This window comes from Oryzias melastigma, linkage group LG5, assembly GCF_002922805.2.
Source record: "Oryzias melastigma strain HK-1 linkage group LG5, ASM292280v2, whole genome shotgun sequence".
In the NCBI taxonomy this organism is placed as follows: domain Eukaryota; kingdom Metazoa; phylum Chordata; class Actinopteri; order Beloniformes; family Adrianichthyidae; genus Oryzias; species Oryzias melastigma.
The window spans coordinates 19232075-19251653 of record NC_050516.1 but is presented as its reverse complement, the minus strand read 5'-3'; the positions used below and the strand labels follow the sequence as shown (position 1 = coordinate 19251653).

General features: G+C 38.3%; 2 protein-coding genes across 2 annotated transcripts in view; one reads left to right on the top strand and one right to left on the bottom strand.

Moving 5' to 3' along the window:
- The window catches only part of padi2 (peptidyl arginine deiminase, type II), a 14399-nt gene extending 9679 nt beyond the window's left edge, over positions 1-4720 (bottom strand). Inside the window, exons 1-3 of the mRNA XM_024270321.2 lie at positions 4096-4720; positions 2465-2620; positions 140-311 (exon numbers count right to left, since the gene is read on the bottom strand). Coding sequence (XP_024126089.1) covers positions 140-311; positions 2465-2619 — 327 coding nt within the window. The 5' untranslated portion in view covers position 2620; positions 4096-4720. The remainder of the gene's footprint in view (positions 1-139; positions 312-2464; positions 2621-4095) is intronic.
- Positions 4721-4872: 152 nt separating this feature from the next.
- lrig2 (leucine-rich repeats and immunoglobulin-like domains 2) lies at positions 4873-18828 on the top strand. Its single transcript, XM_024270317.2, has 18 exons — positions 4873-5521; positions 5974-6048; positions 7425-7559; positions 7649-7792; positions 7932-8075; positions 8206-8349; positions 8597-8740; positions 9863-9943; positions 10205-10276; positions 10487-10555; positions 11790-11953; positions 12306-12617; positions 13369-13650; positions 14695-15135; positions 15212-15364; positions 15836-15976; positions 16216-16485; positions 16584-18828. Exons 1-18 carry the CDS (start codon positions 5331-5333, stop codon positions 16814-16816), a joined length of 3195 nt encoding a protein of 1064 aa, XP_024126085.1. The 5' UTR covers positions 4873-5330; the 3' UTR covers positions 16817-18828.
- The last annotated feature ends 751 nt before the right edge of the window (positions 18829-19579 follow it).

The window sequence follows — 19579 nt, the reverse complement described above, 5'->3', positions numbered from 1 at the left end:
CCCAACACACCCTACCCTCAGGACCTCAAATCCTGCTTACCGTTTATCTTCTAAAACTTTTTTAAAACCATCATATTTTAAAGCTTCATCCTTAAATAATGACAATCTAAGCAACCTGAAACACATCTGTCAAACTCACCTTGGAATCACTTTCAAATTCACTAGCACGGTCCATGCTGATGAGAAGAATGGTGTTCTTGGTAAGAGGAATGTGAGAGAGATGGGATGTTTCCGATTTCGGCGGGCTGATGCTGTATTTAACCTTGGAAGTGCATTTTACAGAAAAGGACTTTGAGCCGGGAGGGGCACTCCTGTCAGTGAGAAGAAAATGATTCTTTCATTAGTTCTGATAAACTTTTGTTTTTATTTTTGGTTGAAGCAGTGTGATAGTGTCAGGCAGCTTCTAATGCAACAGAAAAAATTGGCGTTTCATTGATGGAGACGATTTAAGTTCAGAGAAATATCGAGAGGAGATTTTGAAACCAGTGAAAATCACACAACTTCACAATTTTAGGATGAGAGAAGACAAACTTCTCATCCCCACAGAGATGGAGCGGATGTCCTTCTGAGCTTATCTCACAATGAAACTGACTGTGTCAGAGGCGTATTGATGAACAGAATGTCACACACTTACTAACCTTCTGTGACCAGTACCTAACTGAGACCAAAGAGTCTCCTGTTTGTTCAGATAATATATTTTGACATTTTTAGGTTGCACAATTGCCCCATATCTTCGGGCAATCATACCGTTCACACGATTCTGCAACACACACACACACAAATAAAAACACGTTTTACTTAAAACCCTTGAAAATGCTTTCTCACATGGTGTAAAGTAAAATTTTATATGAAAAACACATCAGGAGTATTTCATTTTTAAATGAAGGATGTACAGTATGTGTGCAACTTTAAAAATTCCTGTCCGAATCATATTAGATTTAAATTTTGGCCACTCAATGTGTCTTCCGGTAAACTACAATGTCTTTGAGGTTTCAGACAGAACACTGTTTCTACACGTGAATATTGAGCAACACAGCAGAATTGTGTCACCAAACATCTTGAAGTAATACCCTATGAAGAACTTACATTTAATCTCCAAATGGAGTTTTCATCCATTTTTAAGACATGAGAAATTCTGAGTTGGGAAATGATAAGATGGGATATTTTTGCTTTGAATGACAAATAGGCAGACGTGTCCAGGGTGCACCCCGCCTTCGCCCAACAGTAGCCGGGTTAGGCTCCAGCAGCCCCGTGACACCATAGGGGATAACATGGTTCAGAAAATAGATGGATGGATGACGAATAGGCAATTCACAAAGGAGGAAACCTTTGGCCATGAGGGAGGTTGCTCATTTTATTGCCAACTTAAACAAAGAAAACTTTATGAATTTCAAAATGCATAAAAGGGAGTACATAAGACTATAACACTATTTCATTGTTTTCATTTGTTATTGTTCACAAGTGTGAAAAGAAGGTTGGTGTCTAACGTAATACAATACCTGATAAACAGTCAAACAGGTTGGTGGAGTTTCTACAAGTGAGTATAATAATAATAGAATAATAATTTGTATACACTCAGCTTTTATTTTATTTTTTTAGGAATATTTTCAAACTTCACAGACCAGTGATCGTTGTGATCTGCAAGAGGTCTGGATAGCTGGAATTATATTATTATAAAATATATTTTAAAAGTGTGATTTATGTTGCATTAATAGCAATTTCGTGAATGGTTTGAAACTAAATAATAGCCAAACTTAAGTATAGTGTTGTAGGCTCCAATTCTCTGGTTCATAATCACTCTAAAAAACATTGTGCCATCTGCATCAGTTATCAAGTCTTTTTTCTGTAGGTTGGTTTTTGGTATGGAGTGGGCCTGCAACAGTTTTTTTCACTTATTTTTTTTTTTTTTGTTGAATAAACAAAGTCCCTGCTGTTGACAGACACAATGACCGGTTGTTTATTCACTCCACTGTACAAGATAGAATAGAATAAGTTTAGCCACCACAGTGCACAATGAACATGATGTGTTCAAACTAGCAGAACAAGATGTAAATTAAAAGATGTATGACAATGAAATCTGTAGAACAAATTTGAGAAATATATAGGCCAATATGAAAAGTTTTTCTGAAAATAAAATCCTGCACTTTCTCCCACACTGGATTTTTGCGTGCCATCACTTCCGCTCTTGTCTCTGATTGGTCAAGTGGTCAGTGGAACCCAGAGTGGAACCCATGCGTGCAATAAAAACATTATATCACGTGACTATCTATCTATCTATCGGTGTGTCTTTCGGAATGCTCGACATACATTATCGATCATCACATGAAATAATATGTAGACTTTATTTTAAAAAGGTCAAAGTTCAGGGAATGTAAACACCTGAGGCTTCAATCAGCCCTTCCACCCCTTTACAAACGTTGTTTTGTTTTTTTGTTTTTTTCACCAGCTGATCGCATTTCCTTACCTGTAGATGCTCACATCCAAAGAAGTGCCAATAACATACAGGACGTGCTGCGCTTTGTTGATGTCCAGACGACATGTCCGCTGATATTGCGGTTCCGCTGAACTGCCTTTGAGTGAGGCGGCGGCTGGTTCGGCTTTATTAACCTCTTGAGACATGGTGGAGTTCAGTGGCGGTTCTACACTGAATTACTCCCCGGGCGAGACCCCCCTCCCCAACTGAATTTTGTTTGTCCGTTCCCATGTTTTCCTAGAATTACAATTGAAAACAACATACAACAGACATTTAACACAATGCTGTTCAGCATAATAACAGTTATCAGTACGTACTATAATACCAATATACTTTATAAATAAAACTATATGAGGAAATATGATGGTTAAAAAAACATCCATGATTTGAACATTTAAATTACCATATTAATCTGTACTCCAGAGAAGAAAAATCAGTCATGTTGCTCCTCAATCCAATGTTAAAAACATGTTTAGTTATGACATCCAAAGTCTACCAGCCATATTAGATTTATACCAGCTCAACATTTGTCTAATAAAGAAGTTGTATGTCTATCAAAACCGTTATTCCCTTAATTTTGAACTTTTCTCTGAACCTTTAGATGAACACACTCCTTAAGCATCAACTTTTCATCAAAGCCCTGAGGTTTATTTCTAGTCATTTTTTAATGTCTTTAACATTTTTTTAAGAAATTGACTTTGTTCTAATCACAAATGTTTTTTTTCAATCATAGAAGAGTAAAGATTAAAACTAGTTAAGAACAGTAAAATAATTATTTTAAAGGTTTTTTTAATGTCAAGCATATAAAAACATGCTTAATATGTGCAACATTTTTGCATAAATGTGTGTAATGTTACTGATCAGTGTTGTTGTGAGTCACAATGAAATGGAGCACCAAATCAGTGAGTGTTTGTGTTGCTGGGGTCAGTGTGAGCAAATGCTAGAAGTTCCCAGCACACCTGAATGCAGCAATAGCGAGTTCTTAATGCGTGCATAAGTGCGGAAATTCCACGCAGCCCCTGAACGCACCTCGTGCCGCGGTGAATGTGACAATTAAACCCTTTAAGTCTGCGCAATAAAGTCCTGATTAAATGTTTTGAATCAACTCCAAAATGGATGTTTGTGGTGACCAACAGTGGAGGAGAAGCAGACTCCATCATGTTGTGTTTGAGCCTCAGAGATGAAGAACAGAGACTCACCTGTCAAAGTCAAAGAGCTTTTCTGACCGCCAAATAAAATTTAACCCACGTTTGGCAGTTGTTAATTTAGAGCTTTTCCTGTATTAACACATGGGTTATAGAATGTCATGTTATGACTGACTTAAAAATAAAACATTCTACAAAGTAGACCCCGCCCTCGTTCCTCATCTGTCCTCTTCATTTAGGAGAGACCCGCAGCTGAACTGTCCCTCCGCCCCTCCCTCTCTCTAAACACCTGACCGTCTCCTGCTCAGCGGACAGGGGCGCCTGCACCAGCAGAGGGCGCTAATTCGCTGATTTCAGGCCATTCAAAACATAACAGATTACGCAGATTATTTTTTCCTCCCAGCGCTGAGATGCCGCCCCCTTTGAATCGGCGCCCCGAGCAGCTGCCCGTATTGCCCGTGCCTAAAACCGCTACTGGTGGAGTTCTCTGTGCCTTGATCAGACAGTGGGTGAAGCGGTTCTTGGAAATTCTTTTATACTTTTCATTCGAGAGGAGGAGGAGTCAGGCTTCTCTCAAGGAGCGGATCTCAATTTTAATAGGCGGACGCAGAGAAACCCATACAGGTAAAAGAGAGACCCGCTTATTGAAAATATTGAATCTTTTTTTTCTTTATCTGGGCCTTTTTGACAACAGCTGGGTGTAGGTAAATGTAAATGAAATATAATAAGCAACAGGAACCAAAACTATCTTAAATTTGTTTATATTTTTTTGATTGAGTGATCATTTTTTTTACGTCTTTAGAAGCACTTGACTTTTTAACATTTTTTGCTCTTAAATTTAAATAAATAAAAAACTAAAGAAAATAATGATTGGTACTTTATTTATTTTTAGATATAACCATTTAAACGACGGCAAGACGCAATTTTATGCTTTGTGCTTTCTTTCTTTTTTATTACTTACAATGAGTTTTTCTTTACACACAAGGAGTTGATTGATTTGCAAAAGTAGAATACTTTTAACTAACGGTGAACAGAAATAAGTTTAATTGGGTATTAGGATGACATTTTGGCTGTTTCAATTAATTATTTTAAAGTTATGAAAAACTTTTTTTTGTTTCTGAAAAGCCAAGCTGCTTTAAAACATGTTTAATAGTGGACCAATCAGATTGGTGGAAATGTTTGACAAGTTTCACCTTGGACCAATAGCAAGGCTGTAAACATGCTGGAATGGGGCGGGATCTAAGATATCCCATGTCGTCAACTTACGGAGCTTTGTTTTCCTGAGGAAGACCAAACACGGGAAAATGACGATTAAATATTGCTAGCAGAGTATAATTAACATTTAGGTTTGTTTCATAGATACTATCGATAAAACATTACACATTTCCAACGATATCCTAATTTGGGAAATGTGTTTATGTGGGAGAAAAAGGACCACACAGTGAGCTAGCTAAGCTAGCTGCTCCGTGAAGCTATCTCGGTAGGAGCGGAAGGAATTCCAGGTTCTGGGAAGAAGGGAATCTTTGTTGGGATGCCTCGCGCAAGTTTGAACTGATGTTTTTAACTATTTAGTTTAGTCATGGCGAGATAAATGTCCAGTATGTGTTTGTAGACCGACGTGGGACAACTGTGATACTTTTATGTCTTAACTGTAGCGCGCTCGTTGAACCTTTAGCTAGCCACGTAGCTACCTCTGTCGGAGGACATTTAAAATGGCGGAAGGTTGGCCCATTCCTCAAGCTTTTGTCGTCATGATGCTGTGTGTGAGTGCCTGGGCTGGATATTCTTCGTGCCCTGCTCCATGTTCTTGTTCGAAAGGACAAGATGATTTAGATATAATGGATTGCAACAGGAAAAAGCTGTTGACCCCTCCTCAAGACGTCCCAGAAAGAACAACTCAAGTGTAAGTACAAACTACTTCTAGCAATGTTTATGCCAAAATACATCATTTGCACGTATTGTTATGTAAATTTAAAGGCTGCAGAATTAACTATTTGTGCACTATCACTTCTGATATGGGCCAGTGTTTTTATACAACTTCATTTTTTTATAATTAGGAATTTTAAATGTAGATTTAGCAGTAATTGTACAGATTTTCTTTAAATATAGTTGACATTCACTTCTTTTATCAAAGCAGTATAAACATGCATTCACTCATTTTGTTGTAAATGTGTTTGATGATAAATTCTTCCAGTATTAGGAACACAAACTATTGAATTGATTAATAAAGTTATAAATTGGAAACAAAAACTTGCTGTGTCTAAAAGATGCAATCTGTGCACTGCCAGTTGTGAAATGGGTTGTTAATAAGCTTATGAAATGCTTGACAGCACTGCTCTGTTTATTTCATTTCAGCACCATGAATCATAATGAGCTGACTGTTTTTCCCTATCTTGGAGAAGCGTCTTCCAATATAACTTCACTCTCATTGTAAGTCCATCACTCATGTTTGCATTTTTGTGTGGGTAAAACCTCTCTTCATACACAACTCTCAATTCCAGTTGCTTTAAATTGCAGGAAGATTAAAAAAAGCAACACTTGTTATTACAACATAGATTATATTTTATTTTTATTGACATACACAGTCCATGACCATCCACCACTCCAATAAAACAAAACTAGAACTTTTGCTAAAGTAGAGAAAAAAAAAATATTGAATTGAGGTGTGATACATATATATTGTATCAATCTTTAACAGGCATTTAGTAATTTAAAAACATTAACTGTATTTGCATTAAACTCTCACTCCATTAATATGTTGACCCGTTGTAAAAGCACTTCCAGTGGTCTGCCATTCTTTGGAAAAATTAGAAAATCTGCATTGTTCTTGGACAAAGTTTGTGCAGTGCTGCAGTTCATCAGAAATTTGCCTCTGATTTGTTGGTATGGAAGTAAGCCTCTTGTGATATCCCATGATCCCTTTTGTTTACACTCTCTTCCACTAGCTTAAAGCCTCTCACAACCCCAAGCTAACATTAGCCATGCACCACAAATGGTGAGAAATAACAGAGTTATCCAGCCATACAATGTTGAGCCAGATGTCAGCTCAGACAAGGAAAATGAAGATATCAGTCTATCTATTTGTCTGCAAGTGGGTGCATTGGAATGGAGCAGAATAGTCAGACTTTGGCTCCCCCATTTCAGTTGCTACATCACATAAGATACCTTTTTAAAAGTAGCATGTTTTTCATCTGCTCCTGATTCATTCAAATTTGAATAAATAAATACTCAGAAATACAGTTTTAAACTTAAATAATGTCATATGTGTCCTCTATCATGAAAACAATGCTACAAGAACATTTTAAAAACACAACTTTCATTTAAGTGAGTCTTTAATGATGGTGATGAGGCAATTTATGTTTGAAAAGAAACAAAAGAAGCAAAACGTGGGATCAAGCTGAATTAGGTAAAAGAAGAGAATTAAAAAAATAGATTTTGACACTACAGTGTTAAAAAGTTTTGGAATAATAGCCAGCTAGCATTGATTTGTGCTTTCCTTCAGGTGCGCACCGCCTCAAGATAGCCAAAAATGAAACTATAATTTCATCAAATTGGTGCTGTACAGCTGTCTCATCAAACAATTTTAAGTTATTTTCAAACATTGTGGGTGTTTAGAGGTCTGGAAAACAGTCAGCATGATCTTCTTTTGTAATAGTTTTTTATTCTTGTCGTTTGTTCACACACAGATGGATTATTCGTTACTAGCAATAGACCACAACACAATTCTTTTGTTTTCACTATCTGTCATGTGTCTTGTATTGATGAAAGTGTTCACTAATACCTGACCTTATTTCATAAACATTTAGAGTCCACAACAAGATCATGGAGGTGTCCATGTATCTGCTTCAACCGTATGTCTCCCTTGAGTCCCTGGACCTTACCTCCAACTCCATATCTGAACTCAGAGTCGGGTCTTTCCCGTCCATTCAGCTGAAATATCTGTAAGTGCCTATAGACTCATTTAATTGTTTTTCTATATCATTTTTTAATCCTATATTTAATGTTTTATTCCTATTTTTTTATTTTGCAGGAATTTAACAAACAACAAGATCAGTGTCCTTGAGCCTGGCTGTTTTGAAAACATCTCCAGCTCCCTGTTAGTGCTGAGGCTAAACAGAAACAGACTAGCTGTGCTTCCCTCCAAAGTGTTCAGACTTCCACAGCTTCAAATTCTGTAAGTATAAGACAAGATTTAAAGTGCAAACAGAAGTCAATCACTTGCAAAGTTGTCATAACTTCATGGTCTCAGTGTATCACAGAGAAAGCAACCTTAGTACTTGAATAAAGAAAAGTAATGGTTATTCCTTTTTTAGTGAAATGAAACGCAACAGGATCAAGTTTGTGGACAGCCTCACGTTTAAGGGAATGGACTCGCTGAGGTCACTGAAAATGCAGAGAAATGGAATCTCAAAGCTCATGGATGGGGCATTCTTTGGTCTGACCAACATTGAGGAATTGTGAGTACAAAGTCACAGTGGTGGTCTAATCTTCTAGAAGTTACTTTTAGTGCAACAATCATGTTCTGAGTATTGTAGCTCTTCAGTAGTTATATTCTGAACTGATTTTATTTCTCAAACTTTCTTTTAGGGAGTTGGAGCACAACAACCTGACTGAGATTGACAAAGGTTGGCTCTACGGTCTCCGCATGCTGCGCGTCTTGCAAATCAGCCACAATGCTGTAGGAGTTATCCGGCCAGATGCCTGGGAATTCTGCCAGAAGCTGGAGCAACTGTAAGTGTGTTTACTCCAAATTTCCATATGTTTGCAAGAAGCCTCTCTTTCATTAACCTTAGGGTTAGAGATTCAGTCTGTGTACGGTTTCCTGGCACATGATGGGTAATATAGGATGACTTTGCATTATCTACCCTGTAGATAGTTTAAGAAAATGCGTCATTATAAGAATTTTGTTTGTTGTTTTTTTTGTCAATGCAGATGTTGAATAATCATGAATGTTTTCTTTTGTGACTGTTCTCTGCAGAGATTTGTCCTATAATCACCTGACTAGACTCGAGGACACAGCTTTTGTAGGATTGGGTCTCCTGGAGAGCCTGTACCTGGGAGAAAACTCCATCAGTCATTTGGGAGAGGGGGTGTTCGGTGGTCTGACAAATCTGCGTACTTTGTAAGTGCTCTGATACACATACACAGCTGTTCATGTTTGTTGGAAGAACTTGGATAACGCTTAAATGAGCGCTGGATTGCTCTTAGTTTTGTGTATTCCTATGAAGACCATTGACACTTTTTTGTCATTCGCATGTAAGTTGAGTTTGGAAAACATTTAGTATTAATCGCATAGTTTGTAGAAATACAGAAAAAAAACTGTCAATATTTGTTTAGGAGGATCTATCTTCTGTTTGTACTTTTTGTTTTCTCTAGTTGTCTTTGAATCCATTTGGTTTCTGTTGAACACAGTGCTGGATGGTTATTGCAAGTTGTTATAAACACTAAAAGATCGGGTAATCGAGTATGTAAACAAAGCCAGATGATCTCCTAACCAAGTTACAGAGGATGAAGCTGCAGCTGTGTTTAACTACACCGTCTTTGCTGTGAATTATAGCAATCCATCAATTTCTCTTCCTATGATCAGTATATGGGGTAAAGCTACTTTTTTTAATCATAACTTTTTACAGCATGTGTGAGATAAGATGATTTCATACTGTTCCTAACAAAAACTGTCTCAGCTGCCTGTGAAGTCATTCATACCCAGCATTTTTGAGTCATTGAATGTCCCGTCTCTGTAATAGTCCCATTTCCTGTCGCTGTGAGAAATAGTAGTGTAATGCAGATGACACATATACATTAAGCATGTTTCTCACAGGGATGAATTCCTGTTTCAGCCACCGAACTGCAAAGAAAAGAGATTTCACTCAGAGATCTGAACCGTCCTGCAATCCTTCATGTGAGAGGGTCATTTGGGAGTGCCGGACCTCTTTCAGAGGCGGCCAGGCGTGAGGGAAGAGAAACAAAAGGCCCATGACCCATTGTAGAAGCACAACGCTTCTATGGGTTTTTCAGTGCATTCAAGAACGATCTCGGTTCTAAACAGCCAATTATTTCCTCTCATCAGAACAGCGGGGGCTCGGAGTTATGGCACTGCCTGAAAGTGTGGTCTTCTAGCTTGTTAGTCATCTAAGTATGGGATGCTCCACAGTTAGAAGAAGAGAATAATTTTCATTGTAGTCTCATGAGATGTTCAACCAGTTAAAATTATTATTTTAACTAACTCAATGTCATTGTTTTACAGAGATATCCACAACAATGAGATTTCTTGGGCCATTGAAGACTCCATTGGTCTATTTGAAGGAATGAAGAAGTTGAACAATCTGTGAGAATTTTAACTAAATAAAACATCCTTTAAAAGCTATATTCATATGTATTTCTGTATTTTGTGCAACTTTAGAAAACTTGCTTTGCCTCAGTTCTGTAGACACATCAGTGACGACTGTTTTTAATGTAGTCTGTGGCATAACTCTGAACTGTAAAGATATTTCCCAAATAATTTGCAGTGAAGTTTGCAATACAATGTAATCAAGACCAAATTTGGAATATTTAACTAAATATTTCTCTCTTCTTTTTTGTATTTCAGGGTTTTGCAACAAAACAAAATCAAATCTATCACAGAGAAAGCTTTTGAGGGCCTAAAGGAGCTGGAGTATTTGTGAGTTCAATTTGGATTATTTTTTTTTCTTCATGACAATTTAAAACTAATGTATAAAAGTTAGAATCTTTTGACTTGGAAGTAAATATTTCCATATATTCACTTGAGGAATGCTTTTTGGGGTTGTCTTAGGGCTGTTTCTTGTGTGTAAAATAAAAGCCTCTTGTTTGATCATGTGTGCCTAATTGAGAGTTCTGTTTTTGTTTACAGGGACCTGAGCAAGAACGGCATAATGTCCTTACACCCTCAAGCATTCTCCCATTTGAAGCTCAAAGGATTGTGAGTAAATGCTAAATTGCAACTCTCATTTGCCTATGTGGGGAATGGAGTGCTTCTTCTTAACTTAGTTTTCTTTATCGATTCCGTTATTCTTTCATTATAAAGACATGGCAGGAATTTAGATGCTCTAAAAACCTGAGCCATATTTGCATTTTAAGTAAAAATATTATGAAATATTATAGCTTGTGAGGACTTGTTGGTCTGCATTTAGGTACACAGAAATTTTGCATGGGGGAACTCTGGTCAAAAAATCAGGTGTGTTAAGTTGTTTTCCTTGTGTAGAATAAGTTCTTCTATGTCAAATGACCTTGAAGCTATAACATTTTCAACTTTTATTCATCTCAAAATGAGATTGAATCTTTCAAAGTCAGGAGGATACGGCATAAAGCCCCAACTCACTGCTGTCATAATGAAATACTCTATGATCTTTAGGACGTACTGTTTGTTCCTGAACTTCAACTTTTGGGTAAACACGCTAAAACTATGAGAATTTTTTTTTTTTACTTGCTTTAGAGAACATGTCTGCACTTTCAAACCGGTTTACTGAGTTTATTATTTATCATAACGAGACCTGCAATGACAGCTGTCTCCTGCATGGGAGGGATGGTTGTAAAAATGTGAAATCTCCTGTCATTTTAAGGTTTTTATTAGTCTGTACTAGTGAAGCCTCTGAGGCAGTTGCCGTGAAACGCTCCCAGCTAATGTCAAATGCCACAAAGAGCACATCGTGACATTAGGCCTGATAAAGTTAAAGTTGGACGAGCTCTTTCAACAATACATTTTATTTATAATGCACTTTACTTTTCAATAAAATGTTAGTGCGAAAGATTTCAATCAGTTTACATTATAGATGTTTATAGTTTATTGATGTTGTTTCTATCGATGTATATTTTCCAGCCATACATTGTTTACTAAATGCTGTAAACAAAACAGTAACTAGAATTTTTTTTCTTATAATTTGCATCAAAACTCACATTGTCCTTGTTTTCTTCTTGAGGTTACTATTTTAGGTAGACAGTATTTGCATTTGGGACCAAAGTGCTAAGCACTCACATTTGTTTATATTCAGATGTGTGTCAGCAACATGTTTTCATTGAAAAATCATCTGACATGCATGTTAGAATATACAAGTTTGGTTTATTATATGCTTCATGCATATTTTGATATAGTGAAAGCTCGCATTTCTAAGTGACTAGTGACAGCTGTTACATCTAATGTTCTGATGTTTTCTCAGTGTCCTGAACACAAGCAGCCTGCTGTGTGACTGTCACATGCAGTGGCTTGGGCCTTGGTTGTCGGAGAGCCAGTTTCTGCAGAGTGTTTCTGCTGTCTGCGCCCATCCTGCAAACCTGCTTGGTCGCAACGTTCTGTCCATCAGCCCAGAGGAGTTTGTTTGTGGTCAGTCTGTTTCTCTTCTGAAGCTTTGGAAGTTAATTCATATTATTTATGCACAGTATAAAAGCAGAGTGAGCCCAAGAAACAGAAATAAGTTTGCTGTCCTCCATCTATTTTACTTGCTTTAGTCCATCTCAGCTATGATAGAGCAAAGGGATAGTCACAAACATAAACACACAACTACAAACTCACACAAGTTTGCTTTTCTTTTTGTTCCATTAAAGCATGCTATATCAGCACTGTTTTTAAATTATTAGTGTCAGTTCTGCAGAACACCAGTCTATCTTCAGTAAAAGTTCTGCAGGAAGAGGGTTACCTTAGCAATAATCTTTTTTTTTCTCTTGCTGCTCCACAGATGATTTTCCAAAGCCTCATATCCAGACTCACCCTGAAACCGCTGTGGTTTTGCGTGGGAGCAACGTGACTCTGCGGTGCATCGCATCCAGCAGCAGTGACTCGCCGATGACCACTGCATGGAGGAAGGATGGGGAGGTGCTGTATGATGCAGAAGTGCAGAATTATGCTCGCTATCAGGAAGGAGAGCTCATCTACACCGCCGTCCTTCACCTCCTTAATGTCAACTTCACTGACGAGGGCCGTTACCAGTGTGTGGTTTCTAACCACTTTGGCTCCAACTATTCCAACAGGGCCAAGCTTACAGTCAACGGTGAGAGTCATTCTCATTTATTTATATTTGATTACATTTTAGTTTAAATTTAATTGTATAAACAAAATCTAGAAACCTCTCAACAAATATGATGATGTTGCCACGTCCCAAAAATAAACATAACACAATTATAAATATATCTAACATTTGATAAAAGTCAAAGACAGGGGGCAAAAACAGAAAAAAAATAATACAGAGTGGAGTCGTCAGATCTGAACTGAGCTGTCTTCCTTTTATTAGCTCATTTACCCAATGTCATGCCAGGGCTCATGTCTACTATCTTATGCCTACATTTTTCTATTAAGATATTCATGTAGTTCTTCATTAAACAACCTTAAACTAAAAAATAAAAATATTATTTTCCTCCAGTCAATGTCTTATTAAAAGCATCTACCTCCATATGAAGGAAGGTGTTTGGTTTTCCAGTTTTTAAACACGTTTTACTTTTTTTTTTATTGTTGGTGCTTTGATATTTTTTCCAGTTTATTCTGACATTTTTTCTTACAAATACAATATAAAGTAAAACTATTTTTTTAGAGAATCTCTGTAGTTCTGTTCCTCTGTTTTGCTTGGTTTTGTAGAAAATTGTCTTTTTTTTGATTGTTTTGTTCACCTAAGTTATTAAATATGTGAAAGAAATAGTTTGGTGTTGTCCTTTAGTTTGTCAGTTCAATAGCCTGTAGGACAGAGGAACAGAAGTGAACCATAAAGCACATTGACGTGTATTCAAGTCTTTTTTTGTGTGTTTCAGAGATGCCCTCATTTCTTAAGACTCCCATGGATCTTACGATCCGTACCGGGACGATGGCCAGGCTGGAGTGCGCAGCAGAAGGTCATCCGTCACCCCAGATTGCTTGGCAGAAGGATGGAGGCACTGATTTCCCTGCTGCTCGGGAGCGCCGGATGCATGTGATGCCAGATGATGACATCTTCTTTATTGCAAATGTTAAAACCGAAGATATGGGAGTGTACAGCTGCACTGCCCAAAATGCAGCCGGCAGCCTTTCGGCAAACGCTACGCTTACCGTCCTGGGTGAGTAACTTCTATGATTAGAAGGTTCATTTAATTTTATCTTTAGAGCTATTTTAAAAACAATCCCTGTTGTCTTTTGCCATTTTTTTAGCCAAAATTAAATCACCCATAACTGAGAACTATCTCTTTACATGTTCTCCTGCTAGCTTACAGCCCCTCAGAACCCCAAGTTAACATTTCCAGTGCAACTAAAATGGCGAGTATTATTAGAACTATTCAGCCACGCAGTTTTGGGTCAGATACTAGCTTGGATGAGGAAAAGCAAAAATGTACATGGATCTAGTTGTCCCCAAGCAAAAGTATCAGAACGGAGCAAACTTCTTGTGTGTCCATTATGTTTCCTACATAACAAAGCTTTTACAAACAGATTTTTTTCTGCTCCTGATTCACAACAATTTGATTAAAGAAATATTCAGAAATTCAAATTTTAACTGAATTTTCTTCACATGTGTCCTTATCATCGGAAAAATGCTGCAATACAGTTATAAGAGAAAGTATGTGAACCCTTTGGAAGCACTTCAGTTTCTATTGGAAATGGACACGTGTTTTGTTTTTTTTTTTTGTCAATCTAAATCACAATAAAGGATAAAAACAGTCCCTGCTTAAATCACAGCAGAAAATCTTTTCTTGTTTTTTCCAACATAAATAATTGTTACTTCAGTTTATGCATAAAACCAAGTAATCCCAAAGGGTTCACTTATTTTCTCTTGCAGCTGTATGTGTTAAAAAAAACAAAAACATGATTTTCCTCAGAGTGGGTCTTTAAGTCATTCTAGTGAAATGGATACGATTTTCATTAGTGACACTTTTGCCCCCACTTTTTAAATTAAATTAAACTTTGTGTAATTTTGTGTAAACATTTCTGTGCAGTGGACATTTAGAACATTGAAAGCCCTCTGACTGCATTCTTGCTGCATTTTATTATTCAAATTGTTATGAGATTTCAGTAAATTACATTAACTGACAGTTAGTGACAAACCAAATATTAGATAAAAGTTATAAATAACTCTTGATTAAAGTATACAATGAATCTTCTTCTTGTAGAAACGCCTTCCTTTGTGCGGCCGCTGGAAGACAGGACGGTGGCTCGTGGCGAAACGGCCGTACTTCAGTGTATAGCTGGGGGGAGTCCAACGCCACGCCTCAACTGGACCAAAGACGATGGCCCGTTGGTGCTAACCGAGCGCCACTTCTTTGCTGCCGCCAATCAGCTTCTGATCATAGTTGATGCGGGTCCAGCCGATGCTGGGAAATACACATGCATCATGTCCAACACTCTGGGAACTGAGCGCGGCCACATCTACCTGAGCGTCTTACCGTCTGCAAACTGCGAAACTGGAGCAGGCTACGACCCGGACGGCTGGACCACTGTGGGCATCGTGGTGATCGTGGTGGTGTGCTGCGTGGTTGGAACGTCTCTAGTCTGGGTCATTGTCATCTATCACATGCGCAGGAAGACTGAGGACTACAGTATCACCAACACCGGTTCGTAGGTCAGACGCTGTCGTGCACTTGAAACTTTAACATGTTATTAACAAAACACTTTTTTTTTTTTAAACAGATGAGATGAATTTGCCAGCAGATATTCCCAGCTATCTGTCCTCTCAGGGAACGTTGTCAGAGCCTCAGGAGGGCTACAGCAGCTCTGAGGCCGGCAGCCACCAGCAGCTCATGCCCCCCCTCTCCAACGGCTACATCCACAAAGGCACAGATGGTTAGTAAACTATCAATCCAGTTTTTAGTTTTGTCTTGCACAAAAAAAAAAAAAAACACTATTTGGTGATTCTATTGTGTGAGTATCATATTATTGCTTTGGACTCACAGATGTTTATATTTAAAACTACACATAATAAAATGGGGTGTTTTGTGAAGCTTCAAGCAGATTTTAATGTTCATACTTTTCATGGAAATAGGCTGACTGCAAAAGGTAAATACAACTACATCTAAAAAAAATAGCTCTTTGTTTAGTCAATTCAAAATATGAATCTTTGATTTTTATTTGTCATCATTGCACATAGATTAAAATAGTTCCTGTTTTTAATTTCTTATTTTAATTATTTTGCATTAAAAATGAACAAAACTCCAAAGTTTGCTTCAGAAAACAAGAATTTCAATTTAAATTTTAACATGTAGAATGATTGTTTTGCTACAATGAAAACATAACCATGTATCCTGGTTGTTGCAGGTGTGTGTTATGGCGACGTGAGCGGCGAGTTGGAACCTGAAGGAAACGGCATGCTGCACTGCAGGGTGGGCTCTCTGTTCTCAGGCCGCAACAGCTTCCATCCTGGGGAGGCTCATGAGGGTCTAGTTGGAATCCCCGCAGGTGAATAGGAATATTTGTTTTGGCTCATTTGAAACTGTTGGATTCAAAGATGTGCTGGAGGCATTTCAATAATATATTTAGATTTACATGTTTGTAATAGAAGAGAAGCTGTACATTATCTCTAATTTATATAGAAATTACTTTTTTTGTTTTTTTGCAACTGTTTAAAAATGTTTTTTGTTTGAATGAAGGGGGGGAAAAAAAACTAGAAGCTCTTTAGTGATCCGTGCTTTTTTCAGGTGGGCCGGGTTCTGTGGTCATCTGCTCCGACTGCTACGACAATGCCAACATTTACACTCGTACGCGGGAGTACTGCCCTTACGCGTATGTGGGAGAGGATGATCCTCTGGGAAGGGCTACACCGGGCTTAAAGGAAAGCCTCGGTGAGCATGCCCAGCAGGAAGACGCCACGCTGAAGGGCCTCATCAGCAACCGCGACTCCTCAGTCTTTCTGGGCTCAAATGACAAAGTGCTGGGCGGCCACACCCCCTCACACCACTACCTTAATGGTAAGATGTCTACAAACTCAGAGGTCTTTTAAACATAATTTCAGGATTTTGTAGTAATTTCTGCTCTCTGACTCTTGCCTCTTTTCATTTTCGTGCAGATTTCCTCAGTAGATCTTTCTGGACGGAGGGAGAAAACCCATCCTCAAAGCTCCAACCGGGGGGGTCTTCCCTCCCCGTGACTGTTCACAGGACACATTCTGTGACTTCTGCTGCCGACGGTGCGGCGGAACAGACTGAAGCCACGGCTAGCCACTTCCCAAGTTTTTGCACCCAGGACCATAGAAGTGCCTCAAACAGGACTAACCCCGACGAGCATCCGACTCAGACATAGGCCATTTTACACTCTTGCCACATTCTTCCTCCGAATTGTTGCTGCAACCCCGTTGTCCCGACCCCATCTCGACCCCCTCACCCACTACCTCCAAACAGACTCCTCACATTCTGCCAAAGATGCTGTCTTGTATGTTTACATTACCGCCGCACTCAAGATGGCCCGCTAACACCCTCCACTGTGTAAAGACCGCTGCATCAAATTGGATAAATAGAAAAGTGATTGAAATGACCTTGTTGGCACCCCCCACGTTTCCTTTTAGTAGCCATGTCCGACGCTGCCAAGAGAGGACTCAGAGTCTCGCTAGCATCTTCACAAGCCCGCTCCTCAGCGGCTGCTGCTATTGAGTTTCCTCGTGGTACAGAACTTTTTCGGGGCAGCCCTAATCATATTTAGAGAAGCAACTCTTACCAAGTGGGGGGAAAGTTGATCAAACTTTGGATGTAGCACCCTGACCAGCAGTTCCTGATTATCAGAAAACAACATGGAAAAGCTTACCTCCAACATTCCTACAGCCATTCTGAGTGACTCTTATGCAAATGTGGTGTGTAAATCAGTATATATGAATATATCCTATATTAGCTTCATCAGTTCTTAGTTTTGTTCCATATAAAGTGAAGTTGTTGATTCCATAATGTTATGTTCAGAATAATGAACAAGTCTATATTTTCTTTGCACATGAGACAATCCATTTTTCTGCCTTTTTTCCTTACAGCTATTTAATGGATGGCCTTTAGGATTTCTCAGTAACCTTCATGATGTTGTTTCTTCACAGTATGCACTGATTGTTTGATTTTGGCCTCTTAGTGATATGTTACAGGCACTTGATGGTGGCAAACATTATGCAGTTTACATGGATTACATCATAGGGATCTATTGTCCACTTTTCCGCTCAAAGCATTTAAATGATCCATCCATTCATATTGAGTGTGCCTTGGTTTTTGCTCTGGACTGTGAAAAAAAAAGAATGTATTGTAATATTTTATATATGTACATACTGAGTTCCATACTCCTGTAAATTTTCAGAGAATTTTAAAAACCTGCCTTTTTTTTTTTAACACAAGTCGACATCGTCCCTACATTATTATCACATGGATGTGTTTATCAGTATGAACTGATATTATCTGGTGGTGCTTTCTCTAAAATGGAAAAGTGTCAACGTTCAGTTTAGAAATGGAGATGCCTCTCCTGTAAATGAATGTAGAATTGTCTTCTTCTTCTTGTTGTTGCACTTCAGAGTTACAGATGTGACTAACCTTATACGCAGCTCACGTTTGGTCCGTTTGTTTGAAAAGCAACTTCCCGATGTCAGTCTCTGTTGGGTCACCCGTCGGTGAATGCAGCATCAGAAATGCCACCATGTGATGTAGCAGCATCTCTTCATTTTTGTGATCAGTGTCGTGATTCACCTCGTACCTTTCCTTCCTCAGCGGTACACGGACATGCTCTGGATTCCACGAGTCTTTGCTTTTCCATTTGGTTGAATTTATACTTGGACCACATTTTAACCTTGAAGTTTGTTTGTTTTTTACATTTGAAGACCAAAAAAAAAAATCTCAGAATGCTGTTTCTCTGGATTTGGTTTTGCTGGCCAAAGTCAGTACAATGCCTTTCTTAACCCTTTAACACTGGAGCTCCAGTGTTTATGTTCTTTGATTTACTCTAAGTTTTCAACTGTAAACACGATCCACTTAATTGCAGCAGATTGTGAAGGAGAAAAGCGGCTGCAATTAAGTGGATTGTATTAACAGTTCAAAAGTTCCAGTATGTTAAAGATTTTGTGTTTGTGCAGTATTTTTCACCAACAGCCTAAAATCACATCTGATCCTCCTATGGCTCTATACCAAAGTTTAGCAGTTATAATGTTCATGTTTAGTGCTGCTTTTTTGAATTATTTACATGTTGCTTGATTTTTTTTTTTTAATTATCCTTTAAATTGTACATTCTGTAAAGCATGTCTAAACATTCTTTTGTTACACCACCTTTACTCATATTAAAAATGACTTCTCGTACTCTGCTTTGGATTTGTCCATAATCTCATCTAGAAGTTTTTTCAGTTGAGAGCTATTACAGAACAATTTGGTTGTTACCTTAAAAAGTATTTGTCTGTGCCTGTGTGTTGTCTCTAAAAGTACTTTCAGGATTTAACGGGTCACAAATAATAACAGCACACCCATCTTAGCAACAACATTTCTGGGCACACAGTGGAATGATATTAAAAAGCCAAGCCAACTATAATCTGGATTTAGCCATGTCAAGCCGGCTCAAAGCCAGCCAATATGAGCCCTAAACACTGTTGGTCCATCGTTGGTTTTAACATCAAGAAAAAAAAAATCCTCATTTAGGTCTTCGCTGCATAAATCCAGCAGATTCTCTGGGGGGGCAGCCTTCTCGCTTGTCCCCGGCTTACTCCAGACACACGGTGGCTTTTCTCATCGCCTCCTTCAAAGCCTGTGAATTATTTATCAGATTGTTGAGGCTGGCAATTTGAACGCAGACCAGGGGGGTTGTATTCCAGATAACAGAGACAACTCCATGCTGCTGGTTCTCCGTTAGAAAATGAACAGATTCATCTGAACGGCAGTGATGTCAGTCTGACTGTGAGCAAATGTTCAAAACTCATCATGCTGAAGGTTTTGGCACAAACTACCAGAACCACTTATTTCAGCTTGAGAAACATTAACATTTATTTCAGGAGACTGCTTAATGTCTCCATATATATATACAGTATATGCCCCACTAGTTCCATTTTTGCAAAGCTTT

What these genes read in the sequence shown, in the direction of transcription:
- lrig2 (XM_024270317.2), top strand. Translation starts at nt 5,331, where the DNA reads ATGGCGGAAGGTTGGCCCATTCCTCAAGCTTTTGTCGTCATGATGCTG. An exon ending in CTTCCACAGCTTCAAATTCT is followed by an intron (nt 7,793 to 7,931) that starts GTAAGTATAAGA and finishes TTCCTTTTTTAG; the next exon opens with TGAAATGAAACGCAACAGGA. An exon ending in CTGACCAACATTGAGGAATT is followed by an intron (nt 8,076 to 8,205) that starts GTGAGTACAAAG and finishes ACTTTCTTTTAG; the next exon opens with GGAGTTGGAGCACAACAACC.